Here is a 24,705-nt window from a genome sequence, read left to right as displayed (position 1 = left end):
CCTACATGAGTTACATAAAAAAAGAGATAAAAACTACAACACTGCAGCATATTTAGGAAGCAAAAAATAAATTCACCACAGGTGACTGGACAGAAAAGTTTGAGAAGCATAGGTTGATTACTTCTCTTTCTCTCTTTCACATACACATAACATATAATGTATAATGTATAATATATAAAGACTCACACACAACTATGGGTCATGTATTTGGTATAAAGAAAAGAGGGTTCTTAAGACCTGGATTCTAGTGTTGATTTTACCTATTGTGACCTTTGATAAATGATTGAACAGAGCATACATGTGGGATTTCTTTTTTTTTTTTTTTTAAAGATTTTATTTATTTGACAGATAGAGATCACAAGTAGGCAGAGAGGCAGGCAGAGGGAGAGAGAGAGAGAGAGAGAGAGAGAGAGAGAAGGAAGCAGGCTCCCCGCGGAGCAGAGGGTCCGATGCGGGGCTCGATCCCCGGACCCTGGGATCATTACCTGAGCCGAAGGCAGAGGCTTTAACCCACTGAGCCACCCAGGTGCCCCACGTGTGGGATTTCTTAATTGCTTCGGTTAATTCTTCTTGGGTTTGCCATTTGCTAGCTTCGTAATTTTGAGTCATTATTCAAATTTTCTGTGCCTTAATTCTCTTAGCTATAAATTGGGCCATTATGAGGATGAATTAAATATTACAGATAAAACTTTTAGAATATTGCTGCGAATGTGGTGGGAACCCCTGCAGCAGAAAGTCTTCAGAGCCTGCTGAGTTTCCCAGCCCTTCCCTTTTGGAGAAGATCCTTCTTCTCCCCCTCCCTGCTACCCCTCCTTTCTTCCCTCTCCCCTCTCTCTCTCCTGCTCCTCTCCCCTCTTCCCTCTCTCGGCAGGCTCCTTTGTGCCCTCTGCTGGTCAACAGCGGCAGGACCTAGCGTTCTGGTTGCTATGGGTACTGAGGTAACGCGGGAACCAAGGAGACCGAGGCGGAAGTTCTGGATAGCCAGAGCCCAGGGCGGTGACGCGGGCGGCGGGGTCTTCAGGTGGGTCAGCTGGCTGCCGAAGACGGTGGTGCCGGGCGGGGGACTTCCGAGTTGGCGGGTGTGTGTGAGCGTGTGAGTGTGTGTGTGTGTGGTCGCCAGGTCTGCGGTGGTGCGGGGAGCAGGGCGGGACGGCGGGAAAGTAGACCGGGTTGAGGCTGGAGCTGGGGCCCCCGCCCAGTCGGTGTTTGCGGAGACTCTGCCGTGGGCCAGACACTGTCCCAGGCCCGCGGACTGCGAGACGCAGCATCGCCCTCAGGAGTTGAAGTTCTTTTTTTTTTTTTTTTTTTTTTTTTTTTTGTTTTTTCAAACAAAGAACTTCTGAGCCCATGGTGCTAGTGGAGTCATGAACTGACAGTGAACCCTAGCCACGGAAACCAGGGGCTTGTCCTCCCTCTACAACCTCACCTTTTCAAACGCCACCGTCTTTTATCCTTTGAAGTCGTTGGTGCCTTACGAAAAATTTGGTGCCCTGACAAGTCGTTACCACATCCTCTTTTTGAGCCTGCTTCCTGCCTGGGGCCACATGCACCCGCTATGTTCTGGAAGTCTGCTCCTCCCCAGTAAAGGTTATGGTGAGGGGTGGCAGATTCCTAAGAAATCTGAAGCTTGTGGGAGTTTTTTTCTTCTATCCCCAAATCAGCTAGATAGAGGTGCTCATATACAAGTGTAATTATATATGTATATATAATTTTTTTTTTAATAGCCTGATTTTCTAAATCCAGAGTTAGCTAGACTCCTAAGGGGGGAAAAAGTGACATAGATTTGAAGCTACACAAGATTAAAACTGTGCAAACTGTACGCTTATAGAAAATGAAAACAGGGGCACCTGGGTGGCTCAGTGGGTTAAGCCTCTGCCTTCAGCCCAGGTCATGGTCTCAGGGTCCTGGGATCCAGCCCCGCATCAAGCTCTCTGCTCCGCAGGGAGCCCGATTCCTCCTCTCTCTCTGCCTGCCTCTCTGCCTACTTGTGATCTCTCTCTCTCTGTGTCAAATAAATAAATAAAACCTTAAAAAAAAAAAAAGAAAATGAAAACAGAAACAAGAACAAAAACACCCCACCTCCCTCCAACACCTTATTTTATAGGCCACTTACAGGCCTGTCCTGACTTTATTATTATTAGTAGTAGTATTTTTGGTGGTGTTACAAATGTATTTGAAAGTGCCTCGGTCTTTTGTCTGTTTACTTCAAAATGTTTAATATGTCCTCCAATTATTTTATTTGCTTTTTAATTTTTTAAAAAGCAAATAAATTTTAATTTTTAAATAATTTTTAAATTTTTTCCTATTTCTTCACCAGAGTGTAAGTTCAGTGAGGATTGGTGTTATTCCTGTTTGGTTCACCTTGTTCTTCAGTTCTTAATCTGATACCTGGCACAGAGGAGGTGTTTCTGTACTTACTGAATGTTCATCAAAGTCTGGTAGGATACAGAGAAAAAAGAACAAAAGGATTTGTTGAAGTGGGAAAGAGGGTGTGTTTGTTTAATTTTTTTCCCATAAGGTTTGTGCAATAAATTCAAAGCCATAGTAAAAAACTAAATATTTAAAACTTAACATATTATTACTGGCAGTACCTTATGAGTAGGCCCTCTTCTAATTGCTGGGGATTCAAAGATCAATGATATATTTGGGATGCTTAGGGAAACAACACCTGTACAAGCAAAGCAGGAAGAAATAACACAGGGCAGCACAGAGTAGCAAATGATGGTGTTACACATGATGTCCTTACAGGAGAAGTTCACTTTTGATGGAAGAAATCTTCATGGTAGAGGTGGCATTCCAACTGGGAACTGAATAGAATAAAACTTGGTGAGCAGAGAAGTGGAAAATAAAGTATAATGCTTAGGAAGATTGGAATGCATAATTGAGGCTCTTAAGGTACCAAACAGAGCAGTGAGAAAAAAAAATTTTTTTTCCTTTTGGGTATGGGGAAAAAATATAGAAACAAAAATTTGTTATCTTGTATTACATGGGAGCGATTTGGCACCTAAAAGGTTTTCAAGGTATTTAAATACATTACTGTAAAATTTAGAAAATGATCTGATGCCAAACAATTCTTTCTCTAAATTTCTTTTTTATGACAGGTTAAGAGTATGAAAGGGGGAAGAAGATGAATGATATAAATTCATCATTTTAAGTACATCGAACAATATTTAGATTTTGAGACTTAAGAGGAGCTAACAGGACTGGGAATAAAATTGTAATTTCTGGCTTTGTCACTAATCTTGGACGGGTGCCTTTAATTTTCCCATTCCTAAAATAGTCATAAGCGATCACTTAAGCTAATAGTGGATTTTATGAGAATGGATGGGATGGATAAATATAAAAGGATTGGGTTTCTGAAAGTTGTGATTTATAAACTTAATGCTTTCATTGCTATTTGTAATCATGCAGTTTTCGGTTGATACAGAATTAATAATGATTGTATATTAATTTACTGTTGTGCCTTTAAAACATTTTTTTAAGCTATAGAGGAGTTTCTTTATAGTTAATCTGAACCAGAGGCTCATTATGTAAAATAGGTGGAATCAGAGAAGCTGTGGTTTAAGAAAAGCCTTGATGCTCCCTCATTACCCTCTCAAAGTAGCTTTTAAGGCTGCTCCTTCCCTGAACCCTGAACTCTCTGGAGGTCCTTAAGGAGGATTTACAGGCCACAAATTTGAGTCCTTCGTTTGATATCCTGGAAATTAGGTGGGGGTGGGAGGCTGTGGGGGGTAGAATTAATTCTCCTTATTTAATACTGATAAACTGAGACTCAGAGACCACTCTGACACAAAGGTTTTCAGAACTTAAAACTGGTATTTTTAGTATTACTTGTCATTTTTAGTTGGCAAATATTTTATTTTTTATTATTATTATTTAAAGATTAGTTGGCAAATATTTTAAAAAGATACCTCACCCCTTGATATCTGAAAGAAAACTTCCTTAATTGTTTTCAAGGGAACCTGCACATACAAGGTAAAAACTGGGTGACATGGGTACTACTTAGTACCCTGAGACAGTATTTATCAGATATGTTGGTTGGTTGAAAGATTAAGCACAGCTGAGAAGTCAATACCTGATTTACTTTCATGGCCTGCACTAGGAGAAAATGGCATATGTCTATTTAGTAGGCCATTCAAGCCCAAGATATGCTAAGGATCATGTATTATCAGTCTTTCCCAGATTTTAAAAAGATTTTAAAATAAATATATACATTTAGAATATGGATAATATCAGGTAGTGAAAATAGTAAAAGCATAATTCTTTTAAGAGTTTAAAACTATTTTTTTAAAAAAATTCATTTTTATTTGACAATTTTTTTTTGAGCCTCTGATTTCTAAGTACTATGGTAAACATGTTAATCCATCCAAAAGAGCTTGCTTTTGGACCTTAAAATATGTGTTAAAATAAATATATGTGTTAAATAAAATATGTGTTAAAACTGGCTTTTAAATTTTTAGGTCTAAGATGATCTGGGTCTTCAGAATAACCAACACATCTTAGATAAGTTTTCAGTTATAAAAATTTTCCCTTCTTGGGTACCTGGGTGGCTCAGTCCTTTCCATATCTGCTTTTGGCTCATGTCATGATCCTGGGGTCCTGGAATTGAGCCCCACATTGGGCTCCCTGCTCAGCAGGAAGTCTGATTTTCCCTCTATTTCTCACCACACTTGTGCTCTCTTTTTCTCTTTCTCAAATAAACACATCTTTTTTTCTTTTTTTTTAATTAACTTATAACGTATTATTTGCGTCAGGGGTACAGGTCTGTGAATCATCAGTCTTACACAATTTACAGCACTCACCATAGCACATACCTTCCCCAATGTCCATAAGCCAGGCACCCTCTCCTTCCCCCAGCCCCAGCAACCCTCACTTTGTTTCCTGAGATTAACAGTCTCTTACCGTTTATCTCCCTCCTCATCCCATCTTGTTTCATAAAAAAATTGTCCCATCTTTAAAACAGTGGTTTCCCAAACCTCCCGTTCTGCCAATGATGTCATGGCAAATTCTAGGAGACCAGGGCAACTCTTGATGAATGCTCTGAGTTTCTAGGATTATAAATCATCATAATTTCCTTGTTTCCATTCTGTGGTAGTCAGTCTTGATGACTGGGTTGCATTCCCAGAACAGGAACTTATGTAGGAGGAGAATCAAACCATCATGGACAACATTGGGTCATATTATGTGTACATGTGTGGGGAAGAACAAGGTTGGGGTTGGGAAAATGATTCAGTCTAATAAATCAGGTAATGAGAAAATTTTCCAAATAAATATTAAACTTTTGCTATTTAATCATCAGCAAAAAATGGAGTAACCAAAGGACGGCGGAACTACAAAATTTGCATTATAGGGTGTTTTATCTGTAGTTCCCTGATTCCATTAAGAGACAAAGTTTAGTGCTTTGCTTTTCTTCCTGCTGACATTGTTATATCCTTGCTGTCCTAAGAAAGGTGACTAATTCTCTATTGGTTTTACGAAAGGAAACAGGCAGAACAGCATGACTCACAATTATGATCTTCCTTTTTTCTTCATACAAGAAAATTGGCTTATGTGTGTGACTTGATAAAACATTTAACTGAGAAGAAGCCTTACTAATTGCATTCAGTGAAGTGAAATGCCCTCAAATTTATTGGTTAAATCACATTATCAGCAGAGCTATAAATCTGAATCATCTCATCCTAATGAAATTTACAGACTTTTTAAAAAAATTCATTTCAGTCCTCATGTATTAGTTTGGTTTTATGCATATGTACATATGCAATTGACCCTTGAACAGTGTGGGGGATTAGGTACAGCAACTCCCTACACAGTGAAAAATCCATGTATAGTTTTCAACTTGATTTTTTTTTTTTTTTTGGTAATGATAACAATATGGAACTTTTCATGAAAAATTTAGCCACAGTAGACTAGGGCCCAGCTCTTTGAATTTCTAGATTATAATAAAAAAGAGATATAGACTCTTTGAGTAGGATTATTCCTGGAGTTTTGTTTTTGTTTTTGTTTTCTTTCAAGATTTGTGTGCTTTCCCTTTCATTTTGAGTTCTTTGAGGGAAGACACCATGTTTTTACCATTGTGACTTCGGGAACCCCAAGGGAGTCACAAAGGAGTAGCTAAATGTTTGTTTTGAATGCACAAATACACTTAATTCTACACTGCATCCACTAAACTGCTTACAGTATAAAATTATTTTGTATAATTCCATTGTGGAATTATCTCCAGAGAATAAATTCCTTCAGAATATTCTCCAAGGTAGTAAAAATCTACCCTTTCAGACTAGTTTGCTTTTTTTTTTTTTTTGGAGGTAGAGTAACTTGAAACTAAATTTGACTGAAAAAAATAGTCACTCTTGCTGAACAATATCATTTTCAGTTTTAAATGAGGCATAACAAGGTAGATCTGTGTGTTTGTTGGGTATATGATGGACTCTTCAGATAGTTTCAAAAGAGTCTTTTAAAAAAAATAATTTATTTATTTGAGAGAGAGAGTACAAGCAGAGGGAGCTGCAGAGAGAGAGGGAGAAGCAGGCTCCCCACTGAGCAGTGAGCCCAACAAGGGGCTCCATTCTAGGACCCTAGGATCATGACCCGAACTGAAGGCAGACACTTAACCAACTGAGCCACCCAGGCACCCATCAGAAGAGGCATTCTAAAAATGTTTTGATCAGTAGTTGCGTCATTGAAATTATGTTCCCAAAGGAACAAAACCAAACAACTACTTATTCGATTATGTAGACTTTGATGTTACAATAGCCTTCCATTTGGTTGCTCCTGTTCTGATGCCCTCCCTCCTCAAGTTTTTGAGCAAAGCTTCTAGATTTATTTTCTGTTCTTTTATCTAAAACTTCCGGTGACTCTAATTTCTAGAGAATAAATTCCAAATACCTTAACTTTGCATTTAAAGCCACTTGTTTTTGGGCCTTAGCCTTATTTCCAAGTGTATGCCTACTTTCCCCCCTCCATGTAAACCCACACATCAACCAAATGGAACCAGTTATTAGTCCCCATTCAAAAGCTGTTCTTTCTTATAGTGTGGAGTGTTCATCCCATCCATATCTTCTTCTTCTTCTTTTTTTTTTTTTTAGTGAGGGGGAGAGGGGGAGGGGCAGAGGATGAGAGAGAGCAAGAATCTTAGGCAGGCTCGATGTCCAGCATGGAGCCCATCCTGGGGCTCCTTCTCACAACCTGAGATCATGACAACTGAAATCAAGAGTAGACACAACCAACAGAGCCACCCCGGTGCCCCTTATATCTTCTTATATAAGCCCCCCTTCTCCTCAGAACTCCACTTTAAATGCTAGCCAGCTCGAATTTTTCCTTTCTCTCACTTATTATATTATTACATCTTGCTTTATGGCCTTTATATTTTTTACCCTATTTTATGGCTTTTATATATAGTTTTTATATGCCCATTTTGATTCTTTGCCATTTGAGCCAGAAAATGAATCTCCCTGGGCCTTGATTCCTTCATGCCTCTCTGCACAGTGCTTTGCATATAGCAGAGACTTAGTAAATATTAGTGGAAGTTGTGAATATGTAGTAACACATATATAAACTAACAATATCAAATGGTTTGGCCATTTAAGAGTCTGGACTCTACGGTAATGCCTATATTTCTTTAAGAATGTTCAGAATTTGGGAATTTTTATTGGTATAAAAATCAAGTAGTTGTGCATGTGATTCAGTAATTCAGCATTACAGAATAAATTATTATGGAAACATGAATAATTGGGATATTCAGGAAATAGGGTGTTCTGAATAATTTAATTTTCTGGTTAACTTGGAGTTGGGCGGAAAATCTTTTTTGTTTCATTTCTTGTTAAAAAATTCTTTCTAAATATGCTAATTTCTGGTCTTCGGCAAAGAGCATCATTAAAATTTTCTTTGATGAATGAGGATATTAGAATGCCTTTGGGTAGTTGTTACATACCTTAATTCTCATTTTACATTGCCATATATGTACAAAAAAAGTTTTGAGTTTGGATTGTATCTCAAAAGTTCTTTTCTTTTCCCTATATTTAGCCATGGATATTTGGATGGGAGCAAAACCTGATATATATTTTTATACTCTTTACTATAGAAAGTGCCGGAGAATGTTCTCTGTCTTAATGAGTGCATTCTTCACTTTCAATTGACTATTTCCATAGTCTTTTGTTATATAATTATTGATAAAATTTTACTTCCATTAGATATGTTATATTTATAACTTTGTTAATATATAAATATTTATAAAATTTATATTTAGCATATATATATTTATTGTCTAACCTTTAATTCAGCTTTTTGCTTCATAATGATCTCTGTTTTTAAAACTTGCCTGAACTATATGTAGTTTTGAATTTGTAATTGATTGGCTTACTCAGGCATAATTCTTTTATCTGTTACTTTTCCAGAAGTTTTTGCAAATCACAATGATTTTTATTTACTATTAAGATAGTGGAAAAAAAAAAAAACACGACAGTGATCATGAACTCCAAAGATTTTGTAGTTCTTCCTTGGGGAAAACCTGGAAATTCTATAAAGCTGAAATACAAGTAAGTGTGTATTTATTACTTAAATAGAAATAGTTGTTAACATTTCTGTATGTTGTAATTTTAAGTATTCTTTTTATATGAGGCAGTTTAGACTTAAATTTGTGAGTTATTATCTCCATTTTTTTTTTTTACCTTGGTGTATTTTTATCTATAAGAGAGTAAGTTTGACATATTATAAATCCAAAATAGTTTTTAAAATAAGGACTAAAATTCTTTATGTCACAAAACTGAAGTGAGAAGTTATAAGTAAAATCTGGATTTGTTGACTATTAAAGCCATCTAACAAAGTTATAAATAGTTTGTGGCCCTTGTTTGGAATTAAAAGGAATCACCCTGAAGAAACTGAAAGACATTGAAATTTAGGGACACTATTGGGCCAAGAGATCTTAAACAGAGAAGGTACTAACTATCCCAGCACTTTGCCTACTAAGAGACTGTGTTAAATTCCCCTTTCTTGGAGGGGCACCTTCTGTCCTGGATTGCAGTGTGGATGCATTCAACTAAAACCAAGTCATTTTGCGTATCCAGGGAATTTCATAACACAGCAGGAATACTGGAAATGTCAATATACTGTTTCCCTTTGAGGTCATCTAGAGTCACAGGAAATTGCCAAGGCCTTCCTTTCAAGTATCAATAAGGGGCAGCTGATTTGGATTCGGGACAGACTGTAGACTTTTAATTTTAGTTTTGAGTTCCAGGGAAGAGATCAATAGTCCTGTGGTTATTCAGTGTCTTCAGAGCCTTCCTAATTCTTCCTTCACTTTTGAGATACTGTGTGTAAGAGCACGTGTAAACTGGAAAATGTTACACAAATATTTGGGATTCTCAGCACAGTTGACCCTTGAACAACATATGGTTTAGGGGCACTGACCCTAAATCACTAAAGCACATAAAAAAAATCCATGTATAACTTTTGACATCCCCAAAACTTAACTAATAGTCTACTGTTGACCAGAAACCTTATGGATAACATAAATAGTAAAATAACACATATTTTGTATGTTGTATGTTTTATATACTTTATTCTTTCAATAAACTAAGCTAGTGAAAACAAAATGTTATTAAGAAAATTGTAAGGAAAAGACAACAGTACTGTACTGTATTTGTAAAAAAAAAATTTTGTGCGGAAGTGGACCCATACAGTTCAAACCCCTCGATTATCTGTATTAGTTTTACCATTTTTTTAGTGGGAGGGGAGCTATCCAATTGCTAGTATTACCAAATTTGCTTTTTTGTGTGTAAAAAGAAAATGGGGCATACAAAATTTGATTTTGGTCATATGTTTCCAGTCTGTGTTTATATACCTATAAACCGTTTACCCAAACATTTATTAAGTGCATGTGTTCTATACACTGTGCTGGAGAATGGTGAATATGAAAGTAAGAAGACAAAACCTTTGCTCTCAGGTAGCTTGTAGAGGATGTGAATGGATAAAATCACATTTATGAGATAGTGAGAAGTGTAGTGTGATGAGAAAGCACAGTGGGCTGTGAGAACATGGTCTAAACTACTGGATTAGTGGGGAGGAGGTCTCCAAGTTTCCTCTGAATGATGCAGTTAGTTGGGTAGTTATTGGGAGAACTTGGGCGAAAGCACAAAGACCACATAGTCTGGAAACTTTCAGACACATCCAGTGATGTATGGAAGAGAGACTTATAGAGCAAAATTGGAGAGAAGGGCAGGGTTGTACAGATAATAAATTAATTTGTGTGCCACACTAAGGAGTTTGAAATTTATTTTGGAGGTATGGTGGGGGGGGATCACTGTTCCATGGCCTGCAGGTCTTCCTGATCCATCCAAGATCAATAACCTACAGAAGCTATGACAGGAACACACACTCTACGGTAATTGCTCTGGAGGTCCATTTGTTCCCCTTTCCTTATTCCCCTTGTCCCCTGTTTTCATTTGATACTGTCTTAATGATTATCTTAACCTTGTTTGATGTGTTGGTGCTCTCCAACATTTATCTTCCTCTTTCTCAGCCTCTAACTCATTTCAGCAGTTGTTTCTGGCCCTTGGATTTGGTGGGTTGACCTGGTCTCTGCAGGACCAACCCTAGTTTTCCTCAGTGGTCCTTCCTGCCCTCTGGCTCTGAGTCTGAGGCTGTCTCTGGAAGGAACCCTTGTCTTGTTTCAGAACCATAACATTCCATCAACTTGATCACTTGGTCAGTAATCCAGTCTTTTTTTTTTTTTTTCCCGTTCTCATCCCTTTCCTCTACCACAGTGGGGTCTTCAGAAACATTAAATGTTTTCTAAGTAAGTGAGTAACACAATTACATTTGTGTTCTTGAACCCTTTTTCTGGAAGCCATGTGAAAAGTGTTCTGGGCCATTGAGACTTTAGGCAGGGAGACCAGCTCAGGTATCAGTCCTGAACTGTGTCCCCATCCCATATCAAAGTGATCTAAGCATCATTATCCTTCTGGTTGCCTGAGTAAGAAACCTAGGATTATCTTAGATTCCTTCTTTGTACCTTCCCTGGTGAGTCAACTGCTTCTGGTCAGTCTCCAAGTCCAGTTAATTTTATTTCCTCATATTTCTCAAGTGCTCCCATTTTTCTCTCCACTGTCTCTATCCAGTCAGACCAGCGTCATCTCTCTATTATCAGGATTACCAAAATAGTCTCCCAACTGGCTACCTTGCCTTGCCTTTGAGCCTTGTACCCTCTAATTTCCCATTCTGCAATCAGAGCGATCTTCCTAAATAAAATGCAAGTCTGATCAATTCTCTTAAAATCCTTTGGTGAGTCTCATTGCTTGTAGAATACAAATTCTTGTCATGGTCTACATGGCTCTTCATGATCTGGCATTCTCCACCTCAGCAGTTCCATTTCTTGCTACTTTTGCCATCCTGCACATAATGACTGGTTAAGTGGAATCTCTTGCTTCTTGACCCACACATCACCTGTATCCACTTGTGCTCACACTTTTCTTTCTTCCTGGAACACTGCTCTCACCATTTCTCTTTGACTGGCTAGGTCCTTTCATCCCTTAGGGCTCAGCTCAGACTTCTCTTTCTCCTGGAACTGCTCTTGTAGGCCCATCGGCTGGGTATGTGCCCTGTGCCCTTTCTGTGTGTTCAGGTACTGACAGCACCATTATATGGTATTTCAATTACCTTCAGGCATGTCTGTGTTCCTATGTGTGCTGGAAGCTCTACTGGGTCTCATCCCCTTTCACATACTGTCACATATCCTGTGCCTGTTTGTTTTGGGGGCTGAAATACTCCTTGTGGAGCAGATACAATGAAAATAGTCCTCCCTCTCAGCATCTTTGACAGCTTCTCTGAACCCTCGGGCAGCCTTGCCTCCTTTCACTTTCTGTTTATCTCCCTGGATAGTGTACACTTGGGCATGGATCTTTGGCCCCCTTGCACCTTGGTGACTGCCTCTGTAAATTTGTTCCCTTTTCTGATCTCCATTATTCTTATTTTTCAACTCCTCGCCATTAAATCCTTGGGTATGCACACTGCCTGAATATGGACAATCATTAATGTAGTAATAAAGGAAGAAATTTAAACTCATTATAGATAATAAAAGCTAGAGAACTAGGTTGGCATAGACCTATGGAAGACGGAGTCAGTGACTAATACTGACAAGAGATGAGAACTGTAAAATGAAGAAAATGGCTTGTGTCAAAAGTTTGATGAGCTTCAGGTATTATTATCAAAATCTCTTGCACAGGAATCGCTAAGATGGCTCCTCTCTTCAAAAAGTTTTTTTCTTATTGTCTTCCTGTCTTCCTTCAGAGGAAACAATAGGTGGTGTTGGCCCAGTTCCCATTCAGTCCTTTTGATGGCTCCTATACCAAGACCATCAATAGATGCCTTCTTCCTAATAGGCCCCAAACAGGCTCTGCTCTTTCTTTTTTTCTTTGTATTGTACTTATACAATACAATAGAGGTAGAAATTTATTGAAGGTTTCTAAGATGATCAGGTCAGCAAAAAATGTGTATTCTGTCTATGAATAAAAAAAATGGTTACTCTAAACCATATGCCTCAAACTATTTGAATTCTTTAGAAGAAAGACAGTATGAAAATTAGAACATATTTTTTTCTTTTGCATTCTATTTGTATAGCATAGATATTTTGTGCATATGTGAAGGCAAAGTTCATATGGAAAGTGACTTATGATTTGAAGCATCTAACACTGTAATAGGAAAAACAAAAATTTGAGATTTGAAGAGATGTATACATCAAGAAGAATGTTAATGGAAGTTATTGCTAACTTGAGAAACCATATTTCACAGAATGCAAAGGAAGTAGTTAGAATGCCTTACACTTGCTGTAGATAATTTTAATTAAAGGCAAAAGATGTTATAAAATTATTTTGTCTTTGTTTACCACAAATGAATGTTCTGTGTTTATCTCTAACTCAGAAATGCTCAGGAACTGAGGATGGAGAAGGTCCAGTTAGAACTGGAGAATCAACAGATGGAAAAGAAGCTACAGGAATTCCAATCAGCCTGGAGTAAAGAAAAGGAAGAAAGAGAGTAGGTGACATTTTTAGGGAATTTGAGAGGAATAAACTGACTTGGGTAAAGAATTACTTCATATATTAATATATCATTCCAAAAAAGAGCTGCCCTGAATGAATAATTTCTGGCTTTTCCTGATGAACAAATAGTATTAAATTTCTCCTACTTTTTCTTTGTCTTTTTTATGATGTAAGGCATGTTGCTTTTGAAAATTACCATTACTTCTGGGGCGCCTGGGTGGCTTGGTGGGTTGTGCCTCTGCCTTCGGCTCAGGTCATGATCCCAGGGTCCTAGGATTGAGCCCCATATCGGGCTCTCTGCTCGGCAGGGAGCCTGCTTCCCCCTCTCTCTTGCCTACTTGTGATCTCTGTCTGTCAAATAAATAAATAGAATCTTAAAAAAAAAAACAAAGAAAATTACCATTACTTCTGTTTCCTTTGTACCTTATTTGGTCTTACACTTTCTTATTTCTCTTTTTACATGACTTGTGAACCATTAAAGTCTGGGATGTTTAGCACAGAAATGCAGAAGTTGGCCTTTGCTCTCATAAAGCTGCCATCCATAGGAGACTGTGTTTGTGTTTAAGGTCATTTTTACTTAAGACAAGACTTTGTGGGGACAGGAGTTTATATGTTAATCTATAAGAACCATTCAAACCCTCAAGTATGTTTAAAATATTTTTAGACAAATATGTTTTAGCTGAAATTTTATTAATGAGCACTCTCTAATATTGTACTCTCTATCTATACTAATTTTACTGGACATTTTCCTTTATTATAAAAATAATAAGCACAGATTATAAAAGTCAAACAGAGCTGATGGTTATGTAATGGAAATTATTTCTTTTTAGCTGTAGGCTGAATCTCAGACCATTTGTAGCTCTGCTTTTAACAATTAAGTTTTTTTCCCCCACAACTATCTTATCTTTGTGTAAGCCTGTGTGTGTTTGTGTGTGTGTATTTGTATGAATGTGTATTTGTGTATTTCTCACATATCTTTTACATTTTTACAAGTGAGGTTATCTATAAAATGATTCATACCCTATTTTTTTTACTTAATACATCTTAGCATTCTTGCCACATCAGCACACAGTTGATCTCATTCTTTTAAAGGCCACATAATATTTCTTTGTGTGCTTTTCAGATCTTTATTAAATTTTCTCAGTTTTGAAGTTGTAAGTGCTACTGTGAACATGCTTCTATGTATATTTTTGCTTACACATGCAAAAGTATCAAAGGGTTAAATTTTAGGTCAAAGTGTATGTGCAGTTTACATTTTAGTAGAAACTAGGAATATTGTCTTTCAGATAGGCTTCAAAAATGTATAGCTTTCTCCTACAAGGATAATAGTGCATGTCTCATGTGCTTTGGCTGATACTAAATCTCACCAGGCTTTTTGTATATTAAATTTGCTTTTGTTTGGTCTTATCATATATCCAAGTGATATCATCAAATATCCATGCAATACCTTCTGAACCATTAAATAAAATTCAAATGTTTACTATAGCGTCAGTAGTATTTATCTTTAGAATCTGATTCTTTGAAAAATATTCATGACATATGCACACACCTTTTCTAATAACAGATTAATCAAGGATCTCAATGTCATATGTCATCCCAGGTGATAAAGTATATTGTATATTTTGATACTCCTCTTTTAATGATCCAATGAACTTAGTTTGCACTTCTCAATGGCTCATGAAATATTTGTGAATCTGAGTTCCTGAAATCAGCCTCAAGAGAGGGTTTTCATTAGCAGAGGAACCTTTTCTAGATGGTTTTAAAAATGTTCTAAGGCTTGACTGAGTTTTCAGAAGAGGTAAGTGTTCTTCTAAGGTCACATAGATAGTAAATGCCACTGCTAGAATGAGAACTTGCCACTCACTGGTCAGGAAGATAGAAGTCTAATGTTCTGACCTTGACTTTATTATTTATTGTCTGTGTAACCTTGGGGAAGTTTTTGTCTCATTATTTTTTAAGTGAGAATTGGACTTCTGCCCTGCTGACTTCAGAAAATTTTGTGAGTTTCAAAAGTGCTTTGAAAACTAGAAATTAAACAGTTTGCCTTCTTTCTCATCTCTGTTACCTTTCAACGTGGGAACTCATTTGTAGTCTTATACATGGAATTCATCACTAGTAGATCTGCCAAATATTTTGGGTATTAGTTTGCTTCCTTTTCCTCTTTACATTTGTAGACACTTAAATTTTAAAACTGTACAACAATCTGTAAAGTTTCCTATAAATCAGTAAAGCTATCTTTAATCATCATAAATGTCTAAAAAATGAAATTCTTCATCTGTTTGGATATTTTACTTTTATTCATTTCTTCTCAACAGTTGCAAATATGGTAGAGCTATATTTTGGAATTGCTGAGGATATCATGGCATTATTGATATTTCATTTTCATTTTGTGGTGGTCTGTTACATGTTAATGATTGAATATCATTTCTTGAAACAGGGAAAATATATTTGTTTTCATTAAAAGGAGAAATGTATTTGGTAATTACATTTCATCTTCTGTTTATATATATTAAAGGTCAAGTGGATATCACTGGAAATCTGGACGAGTGGGAAAATTGGGTAATCAATCACACACGATGTCACAAAATAAAAAAAATATTATTAAGGTAAGAAAATACCATTTGGCTCTCAGGGAATTTACTCAGTGAAGAGATATAAATTAATTTTTCAGATCTTGTATCCCCTTCTATATTTAAGAAATCGACTATTCTTCTTTTAACAACTGCATATGATTGGGTTTTGATTAATTCTTATGGGTTAATTTATAACTTTCATTATTCAGATATATTTTGTTTTTCATCGACAAGATGATTTTCAAGAATTCACCTTGAATAGAATTTTTCTAGACTGAGTTTTTTTTATACAGTTCAATCAGTTCTGGTTTCAAGTATGTGAAATACAACTATGTAGTTTTATATTAAGATGAAAACTAAGTTATTTGATGTAACAAAGGACAGACTTTTTTCTGCCTTCCTATAATCACATTTGTTTAATAGTATTTATGTTTTGCTTGAATAATTATTATTCATATAGTATTGAGTTTATGTGTGAAGATACCCAAGGAAAAAATGTTTTCAGGTTTCCCAGCTATAGAATTGCTTTAGCTTTACTGTGTATTATAAAATATAACATTACCTTATATTTAAGATTAAAACAAGATGAATGACTTTATGTAAGGAAAGCTGTTTTGTTTTTGGATTGTTTAGTACAAGATCCGTGACTTCGTAAGTCTTAACTTATATAGCTTTTTCTCTTTTATATACCTATCATTAAACTTTCTTTGGACCAGTTGGCATCTATAAACATCTTACTTGATGCTTCTAACCTTTCTGTTTTCAAAAAAGCCTTTTATTTTTTAGTGTCATTCTCTTCCTGAGATATGTTTCTTTAATTTTTGGATTATAATCCACTTCCCATTTCTCATGATCTTTCTGAGATAGTGTTCCATGTTTTAGATGTTATTGAAATATAATATAATAAAAATGCTGACTCTATGATTATTGACTTATTTATTCAATAACAATTATTAAGTGCCTCCTTTGTCACATAGTGTATTATCCTTGTTCTCAAGGAGATCCTCATCTAATGTAAAAGATGACGTACATATGAGAATAGGAAAAGTCAGTATGTCATTTTTGTCATAACCAAACCATCTGTGTTTGGGAAAAATTACTTCAGTTCTACAAATAGTTGAGAGTCTTCTAGATGTCTTTGTAAGGAAAAAATGATGAATAAATCATAATGCCAGGCCCCACAAATCTCATAATGGAGTCAGATGTGAAAGCATGGGGTTTAGGGAGCTCTGGAAGGTGGGGTTAGAAAGTGAGCTAGGGCAGGAGGGAATAACAGAGTGAGTCTTTTCTTTCACTGTGGGAATGGAATTCCCTGACAGCTTTTGAGCAGGAAGACAGCAAGATTAAGGTGATGATTTATGATGGCTGATTTTGTTTAAATATGCAGGGCATTAGGAGTTTATAAATAGAGGATAGAATAAGTCATATTGAAACTATTTTCATCATGTCCCACATCAATAAAGAATGTATTTTGATCATGAACTTTTCTATACATGAACTTTTCATTTATTTATAACTAAAATTTATTTATAAATATGATAGTTTACTAATATATCATGTGTATTATAAAACAAATTGTGGACATTATTTAAGGATGGCACAAACTTCATTTCTACCTTCTTGTCTTTTCCTGAGCTCCCTCAGGCATGCATACATGCTACTTTGGAGGCCACTAATATAGATAGTAGCCTCCAAAGTCTAAATAGGCAGAGAGACTATTTAGAAGACTAGTAAAAGAATCTAGAGGTCAAATGAGAAGAGTCTAAATTAGAATGTAGCAGAAGAAATAGGAAGGAAATCAAGGAACCAAAAAAGCAGTGAGAAAGGAAAGGAGGAAGTCAAATGTATAACTGATATCAGGATGATTGACAATGAGGTAGAATAAAGAAAAGCTGAAAAAAAATTGGGATTTAGAAATCCCTCCCTCCCTTCTTCTTTCCTTCCCCCTTTCCTCCGTCTGTCCCTCCTTTCCTTCTTTCCTTTCTTCCTTCCTCTCCTTTTTTTCCCAGCTCTACCGAGGTAACTGACAGTTACAATTTTAAGATATTTTAAAGTGTAACAGCATGATGATTTGATACATGTATACATTGTGAAAAGATTTCACCCATAGGTATAATTAACCCATCCCTACCTCACATATTTACTCCTCCTCTTCTTTCTTTCATCTTCTTTCCTTCCTTCCTTCCTTCCTTCCTTATTTTCTTTCTAGGACTTTTAAGTTCTACCTAGCAGATTTTGAGGATTTAGAATTTTATTTGACTTCTAATATGTTAGTTGAAGCCAAGAGAGTAAATATGCTTCCTAAGAATTTATAAAAGGGAGAAGAAGGGTATAAAGGATAAAGCTCAGAAAGGGCAGGTATGAAGGATAAAGCTCAAGGAATATGGAGGCAAAAGAGAACTTTAATATTGATAATCACTATCTATTTTATACTAGTCAACAGTTCAGCTGCTTTTTCCTGTTTTATCTCATTAAGTGCTTATATTGCTCTTGAGAGGCAGTTATTTTTCCAATTTTACAGATGAAGTAATTTAACATCAAAAAAGTTCACTTGCTCAAGGTCAAGCGTCAGGGCCAAGATTTGGAATGCAGGCTTTCAAGCTGGTGCTAAGGTGATTTGCCAGCTCTCCGGTAGAGGGAGCTTGAGAAGAGGAAGAATGGTAGAACCCAAGTAATGCAATTTCAGAGAAAATGAAAGTAAATGAGGGTGTTTTGACTGTGATTTTAGACCAGTGTTTCTCAACAGGGGTTAGTTTTGCCTCCTAGGAGACATTTGGCAATGTCTGGAGACATTTTAGTTATCACCACCAAAATGGTTTGAGGTTTTTGGTTAATGAATGTTAGTGGCTCCAGGCCAGGAGTTCTGGTATGCATCCTACAACATACTGGACAGCCTCGCCACCAAAGGATTACTTGGCCTAAAGTGTCCATGGTATCAAGGTCAAGAATGTTCATCCATACTGACTAAAATCCTGACTCCTTTCATTAGCTTTGTGATTTTAAGTGAGTCACTTGAGTTTTCTGAGCGTCTGTTATATTTGTAACCATACAATATTTGTTAACTACTTCACAGAGTTTTAAGCAATGTTAAGATTATGTGTGTGAAACAAGTTGTAACACTGGCTGAAAATGTTTGTGGAGAATTAGAATTTTAAAAAAACATTGAATTTGATTTGATATTAGATGGAAAAATATCAGTTGGTTACAGGAAGAAGGGTGGGTGGCAGTGAATAAAGTCTAATGTTGCAGTGAGCATGAGAGTGGTGGGTGACATCTCAAGGATTAAACAGGATCAAGGAAAGACTTTTTTACAGTTGACCCTTGAACAACACAGATTTGAACTGTTCAGGTCCACTTAATATGCAGATTTTTTTTCAATAGATCTATGTACAGTACCATAAGTGTATTTTTTCTTCCTTATGACTTTCTAAATACCATTTTCTTTTCTCTAGCTTACTTTATTATAAGAATACAGCATATAAACATATAACATACGAAATATGTGTTGATCAACTGTTTATGTTCTCTGTAAGACTTCCAGTCAACAGTAGGCTATCAGCAGTTAAGTTTTGGGGGGCCAAAAATTGGTGCCCCAACCCCCATATTGTTCAAGAGTCAACTGTATATTGTTTATTATAATCAGAAACATGTGAGCCAGTTTGTAGCTGAGGGATGGGACTCACTAGTGGGGGAAATGTAGAAGATGCAAATGAGGAAGGTGTCAGTTGCTGGGGTGTAGTCTTTGCAATGATGGTTCCTTAGGTAGGCTTTGGCCAATGGAAGAAGGACACACTGCATCTGGTTAGAAAGACAGAAGACAAAGCAGGTGGCAGTAAAGGTAATATTTTAGAGGTTGCATTTAACAGGAGGTGAGGCAGGAAGCTGTGGAAATATTTTAATGGGAAGACCTCAACATTTGTAGTAAATTTGAAGGCAACATCATCTGCTCACAATAAGGAGGGAGAGTGGGGTGAATGTGAGTCTTTCAGAATGGGGAACATTTGAGTTATGTGGGAGTCATGATTGAGGTTTAGCACAAAATGAATAAGTAGACTGCTGAAGAGCATAAGAGTATGGATTTGTAGGGGACCCAGTCAGGATTATTTCATCACAATGGTAGGTAGATAAAGGTAGAGGTCTAAGAGGAAGAAGGTAGGGTGATCATGTTTAGCACCAGATAGCTCTGAGTCTGGGCTTTTGAAGGTGTGGCCTTTCAGATTGCTGTTAGGTTTAAGGTTTGGTCATAATGGTCAGGTGGCTGAAGAGGCATTTAGATGTTCATAGTAGTCAGCATGGTGGAGGGTTTTCAGCATCAAAATGTCAGGTGAACATGGACATTGAAATCTCTATGATCATCACTCAGAACTGTGATGGAGAAAAATACTGAGCAGATTACTCTAGTTCAGGTGGAAGAGGATTGTGAATATTAATGAAAGTGGTCCATGGTTGGTGAGGACCTTCAGTAGAGGCATCATTGCTGAACGATGAGATCAGAGCGATATTCTGGAAGCAGGACTGAGGACCAAACAGGGAGAAAGATTTTCTTCTCTTCTGGTGAGTACAAGGGAGTAGAAATGGAGCTAGTTCCTCTGGAGAGTTCTTTAGAGAAGGTTGTGTCTAAAGCAAGGTGAGTCCCATTAATGGGAACTTTTGCAAGAGATGTTTTTAGGAAAGGTTTAAGTCATAGGATAAATGATTATTTAATAAGGACTCTATGGACTAGCAGGAAACCAGGATATAAGGACAAGCAGTAGAAAATGGAAAAAAGTTATGTAGCTAATTGTATTAAGAATAAGAATATTTGAAAAAGTTGCTCATGGATGTGGGCCCAGCATGGCAGATTAGGGCATTGGTGGGAGTTTGGAGGCATTTGTCAATGCAAGGAGGCTGATGATAGCATAGTCTGACTCCCAGGGACCATATGATATATCTGTATAGTACAACTATTAAGCTTCCTTGACCCTCAGTGTATCCCTTCAGTATTCTCTGGTGGAGGCATAAGTGGGTTAATAAGGCATAGGCTTCAGGATACCAAATTACTGATGTTTTAGATATACATAAATGTATATATACATACATACATGTACACATGTGTATATACATATGGATGTGTGTGTGTATGATGTAATGTGTGTATCCCCGGTCCAACCCTACCTGACCCTAGACTCTTCCAAACAGATGAAAATCAGACTTGGGAGGAAATTCTAGTTGCCTAAAAATAGCAGCTAGCAGTTTGTTCACTGAAATATTTTTATGCAGTTTGAATCATTTGAAGTAAATGTGACCATATTTATAGAGCTGAAAAATATTTACAATAATAAAAACAAATTATAAAATTTCCCTAATAATGGGTTCAATTTGTTTTGGCATAGCCATCCTGCCCAGGTTGCCTATAACCACCTTGACCATGTTGCAATTCAGATGTATAATTAAGGTAATAATAATGGATACTTTTGTTATAAAAAATGAGATTAAATTATCTGTAACTTGTATAACATTTTCAGTTTAAAAATAAGTGTGATTCACATAAAAGTTGATTATTTCAATCCCATTTTCTTTTCTGCTGTGTTTGGTACATAGCATCTGAGCAGCTACTTGAAGAATGTGAACAAAAAATGCCCGTTTGAAGCAAAACCACTAGATTCACTGAGAATAATTATGCCTAAATTTTCAAAGATGACTGCAGTTGGTGCAGCCGTCGACATAGAGGCAACTGTTGTTCTCATATTCTCATGTACAAATTGGGCAACTGAGCATGCAAATTGAAAATTGAAAACTAGGCATGAATTGACAGGGTCTGTGTAAATGTGCACCATTCCTCCATGCTCATTTGTGTACTTTGAATGTTGGTTTTAATAAGACCAAAGCAAGTATATACAGTTAGTGAGTCCATTTTATGTCTTAAAATCTTAAGATCCAAGGATTTTAAGTGACTATTTGAAACACCTAAAGGCGAAGCTTATTTACTCAATATTTTGTCTATAACTTCGGACCATCAGGGATCACAGCTAATATATTGAAGGTTAAATCTATGATGCTTAAACATGTGGTTCTCCAAATTAGACAAATAAGATAATATTGGCTTCTACAGTTAGGTAAGCAGAGTGTCTCAGTTAGAATTCAGTTTAGATTTAGTCTGTACAAATATTAGACTTTGTGTGTTTCAGAAAGATCAGAGATAGAAAAGGCTTACTGAGCCTTTACAGTGTTTGAATACTAGTGCTTTCCTAAAATAGTTTCATGAGGATATATAACTATTTTTGTTCAAAACATAATTTATGGCATGTTTTTAAAAGTGGTTTAGTTATTGCCCAAAGTTCCTTTTTTGGGGGGGTATTTGCTCTTCCTTCAAAGTTCTATATAAGTTTTAATCATGATTTTTTATTAATTTTATATTATTCTCTCAAATGTTTGTTTTGCTCAAGATTCACTGAAATTTTATGGCTCTCTACCATTTTTGTTAGTAACTTAAGCATTCTTTGAATAAGAGAATATATACCTGACAAATAATATCCATTTCATTAATACAGTTTTCTGCTGGAAAAGTGAAATTAAAATTACTGAAGGAGCAACTTCAAGGTAAACAGTTTACCACTGTGTTATTAGATGCTAAAGCTATAACTTTTCTTTTTCATTTGAAGTACATAGATAATTAAAGTGCTAGAATTGTTTGTGCTACATAATGATTCTAAAACCCAAAATGATGACTCTCATGTGAGGTTTTGATATTCAAATCCATTTTATTTATTTTTGGGGGAGGGCAGCCTTATTTTATGTTAAAAAAGTCAACTTAAAATATGAATATAATAATAACATTTTCCAAACTGAGGACTTTGATAGTACTATTCTGTGACCTTACTTATATAATCTTTTAACCAGGAAGATAATTGAGCAGTATAAAATTATATATTGAAATTCTACTCTAGGAATCTAAAAGAATATTGAAAATAGTTTTATATTTAATTAATTATTTCAAAATAGCAAAACCTGAAAATAAATTTTGAATTCACAGTAAATCCAAAAGAAGTAATTTTTTTTATAGAGGATAAGTACATTTAATTTGAATGGATAAGATAATTTGGTAGGACAAATTCTAGAAATACATGTAACATTTATTATAGAAGGCTGTTTTCTGTGAGCTTCATTTAATTTAATCCGGAGATGGGACAGAATGCCATAGCGATTCTATCAAGAGCCTAGTTTTTGACATTCTGTAATTTCACTTGTCTAATTCAAGTGAGTTTTAAGCAGGATGGGTATGGGCACGTATGTGGGCCCTAAGGTCACAGGGGACTATGAGGGAGGAGTATGGTTTCCACAGTTTACTGGGAAGAGTAGACTTGCCTGCACCCATTCTTACTGGGGAATTAATATTTAAATACTCTTTGAGAATTTAGAAATGTGCTTAAGTTCATTACTTTATCAGTCAGAAAACTAATTGGCCTGACATTTTTCTTTTCTTCCAGATCCAGTGAAACCACAACTCAATTATAAGATGGCCAATCCTTCTGAAAGTAAAAAATCCAAGATAAAAGGGAAGGTTTGTGGACAGTGTGAGAACAAAGCTGCTCTGCTGGTATGTGCACTATAAAAAGGTCCTAGAACCTAACTTTCACATGGCCTCACTCACCTCTTCCAAGTTGACCTGCTTTGGGAGTTGCTGTTGCTGAAGGGGAAGTGAGCAAGCCGCCCTGTTCAATGCACTGCATCTCATCCTCTCATTCCAATTTAAGGATATCACCTTCCTCCTGTCCTCTCCCTCTTGGATCATGCCAGTCAGCACACAAACATGTTGCAGCACTTTCCAAAGCAAAACTACACCCAAAGTTCTCCTATGACCACCACATCTCCCTCTGTACCCTTGTTAGTAAAACTTCTAAGGAGGTGTTGTACACTTGCTCTCATCGTATTCTCTCTTCCTATTTTCTCTCTCTCTCTCTTTTTTACTGAGGTAGAAAGCACTTACTGTGAAATAGACCTTAAATGTACAATTAGAAGGCTTTTGACAGATGTTTACATCCCCGTCAAGGTAAGAGAATACCCCTGAGAGTTCTTTTATGACTTTTCCAATTAATTTCCACTACAAAGCCAACTGCTCTTGTGATTTTTAGCCGTACCTTTAGTGGCACCTATTCTTGAACTTTATGTAAATGGAATGATAGGGTATATATTTTTCTGTGTAAGGCTCCTTTTGTTCCACATAGGGATTTACCGATGTTATTACATTTATTAGTAATTTGTTCATTTGAATTACTGAGTAGTACTCCATTGTACAATATACCACAATCTGTTTATTCATTGACATACTGAATGACAGTTGGGTTGTTTCCAGTTTTTTACTACTGTGTTTAAGGCTGCCTTGGATATTTATGTGCAGGTCTTTTAATTTTTTCCTTCAAACAAATGATGTTTATTTTTTCTCCTTGAAAGTTATGAAGTGAAATTGAAAATAAAAAAAGCCCCCAAATGGGTTCCAACGGTTCTCTAACTTCTCATTGTTGCTGATTTCATGAACTTAAAAAAAATATGGTAAAATATGCCATAATTTAAAAGTTACCATTTTAGCCATTTTAAGAGTATAGTTCAGTGGTGTTAAGTACATTCATGTTGTTATGATGCCATCACCACCATCCATCCACAGAACTCTTTCTGTCTTACAAAACTGAAACTCTGTACTAATTGAACAAAAATTCACATTCCCCATTCCTGTCAGCCCCTGGTAACCATCCTTCTCCTTTCTCATTCTACTTTCTGTCTAGGAATTTGACTATTCCAGGTGCTTTGTATAAGTGGAAGCTACTATATTTGTCCTTCAGTGCCTGACTTATTTCACTTAATGTCTTCGGAGCTCATCCATATGGTAGCATGTGTCAGATTTTCCTTCCTGTTCAAGGCCAAATAACATTCTATTGCATGTATATTCCACATTTTGTTCATTCATCCATTAGGGGACACTTGGGTTGATTCTACTTTCTGACTATTGTGAATAATGCTGCAATGAATATGGGTATAGATATTTGCCCAAGTTTCTACTTTCAGTTCTTTTGAGTATAGGCCCAAAAGTGGAATTGCAAAATTCCCATTCTTTCTTGAATGCTGTCTAT

At 36.3% G+C, this 24,705-nt stretch overlaps 1 protein-coding gene across 4 annotated transcripts in view; it reads left to right on the top strand.

The window, feature by feature from the left end:
• Positions 1-942: 942 nt before the first annotated feature.
• The window catches only part of ZBBX (zinc finger B-box domain containing), a 113,916-nt gene continuing 90,153 nt past the window's right edge, over positions 943-24,705 (top strand). For 3 of the 4 annotated variants that reach the window (XM_004756503.3, XM_013058285.2, XM_013058283.2), the window contains exons 1-6: positions 943-1,021; positions 8,391-8,531; positions 12,910-13,023; positions 15,544-15,634; positions 22,132-22,180; positions 23,068-23,177. In XM_004756503.3, the coding sequence (XP_004756560.1) occupies positions 8,464-8,531; positions 12,910-13,023; positions 15,544-15,634; positions 22,132-22,180; positions 23,068-23,177 (432 nt within the window). In that variant the 5' untranslated portion in view covers positions 943-1,021; positions 8,391-8,463. Of the gene's footprint in view, positions 1,022-8,390; positions 8,532-12,909; positions 13,024-15,543; positions 15,635-19,749; positions 20,156-22,131; positions 22,181-23,067; positions 23,178-24,705 lie in introns of those variants that run through there. The other variant, XM_013058286.2, reaches the window with a different exon arrangement.

Source organism: Mustela putorius, unplaced genomic scaffold (assembly GCF_011764305.1).
Source record: "Mustela putorius furo isolate JIRA1106 unplaced genomic scaffold, ASM1176430v1.1 tig00003834_pilon_pilon_pilon, whole genome shotgun sequence".
NCBI classification, from domain to species: Eukaryota; Metazoa; Chordata; class Mammalia; order Carnivora; family Mustelidae; genus Mustela; species Mustela putorius.
Note: the sequence above shows the minus strand (reverse complement) of the source record. Positions and strands in the feature narration are given on the sequence as shown.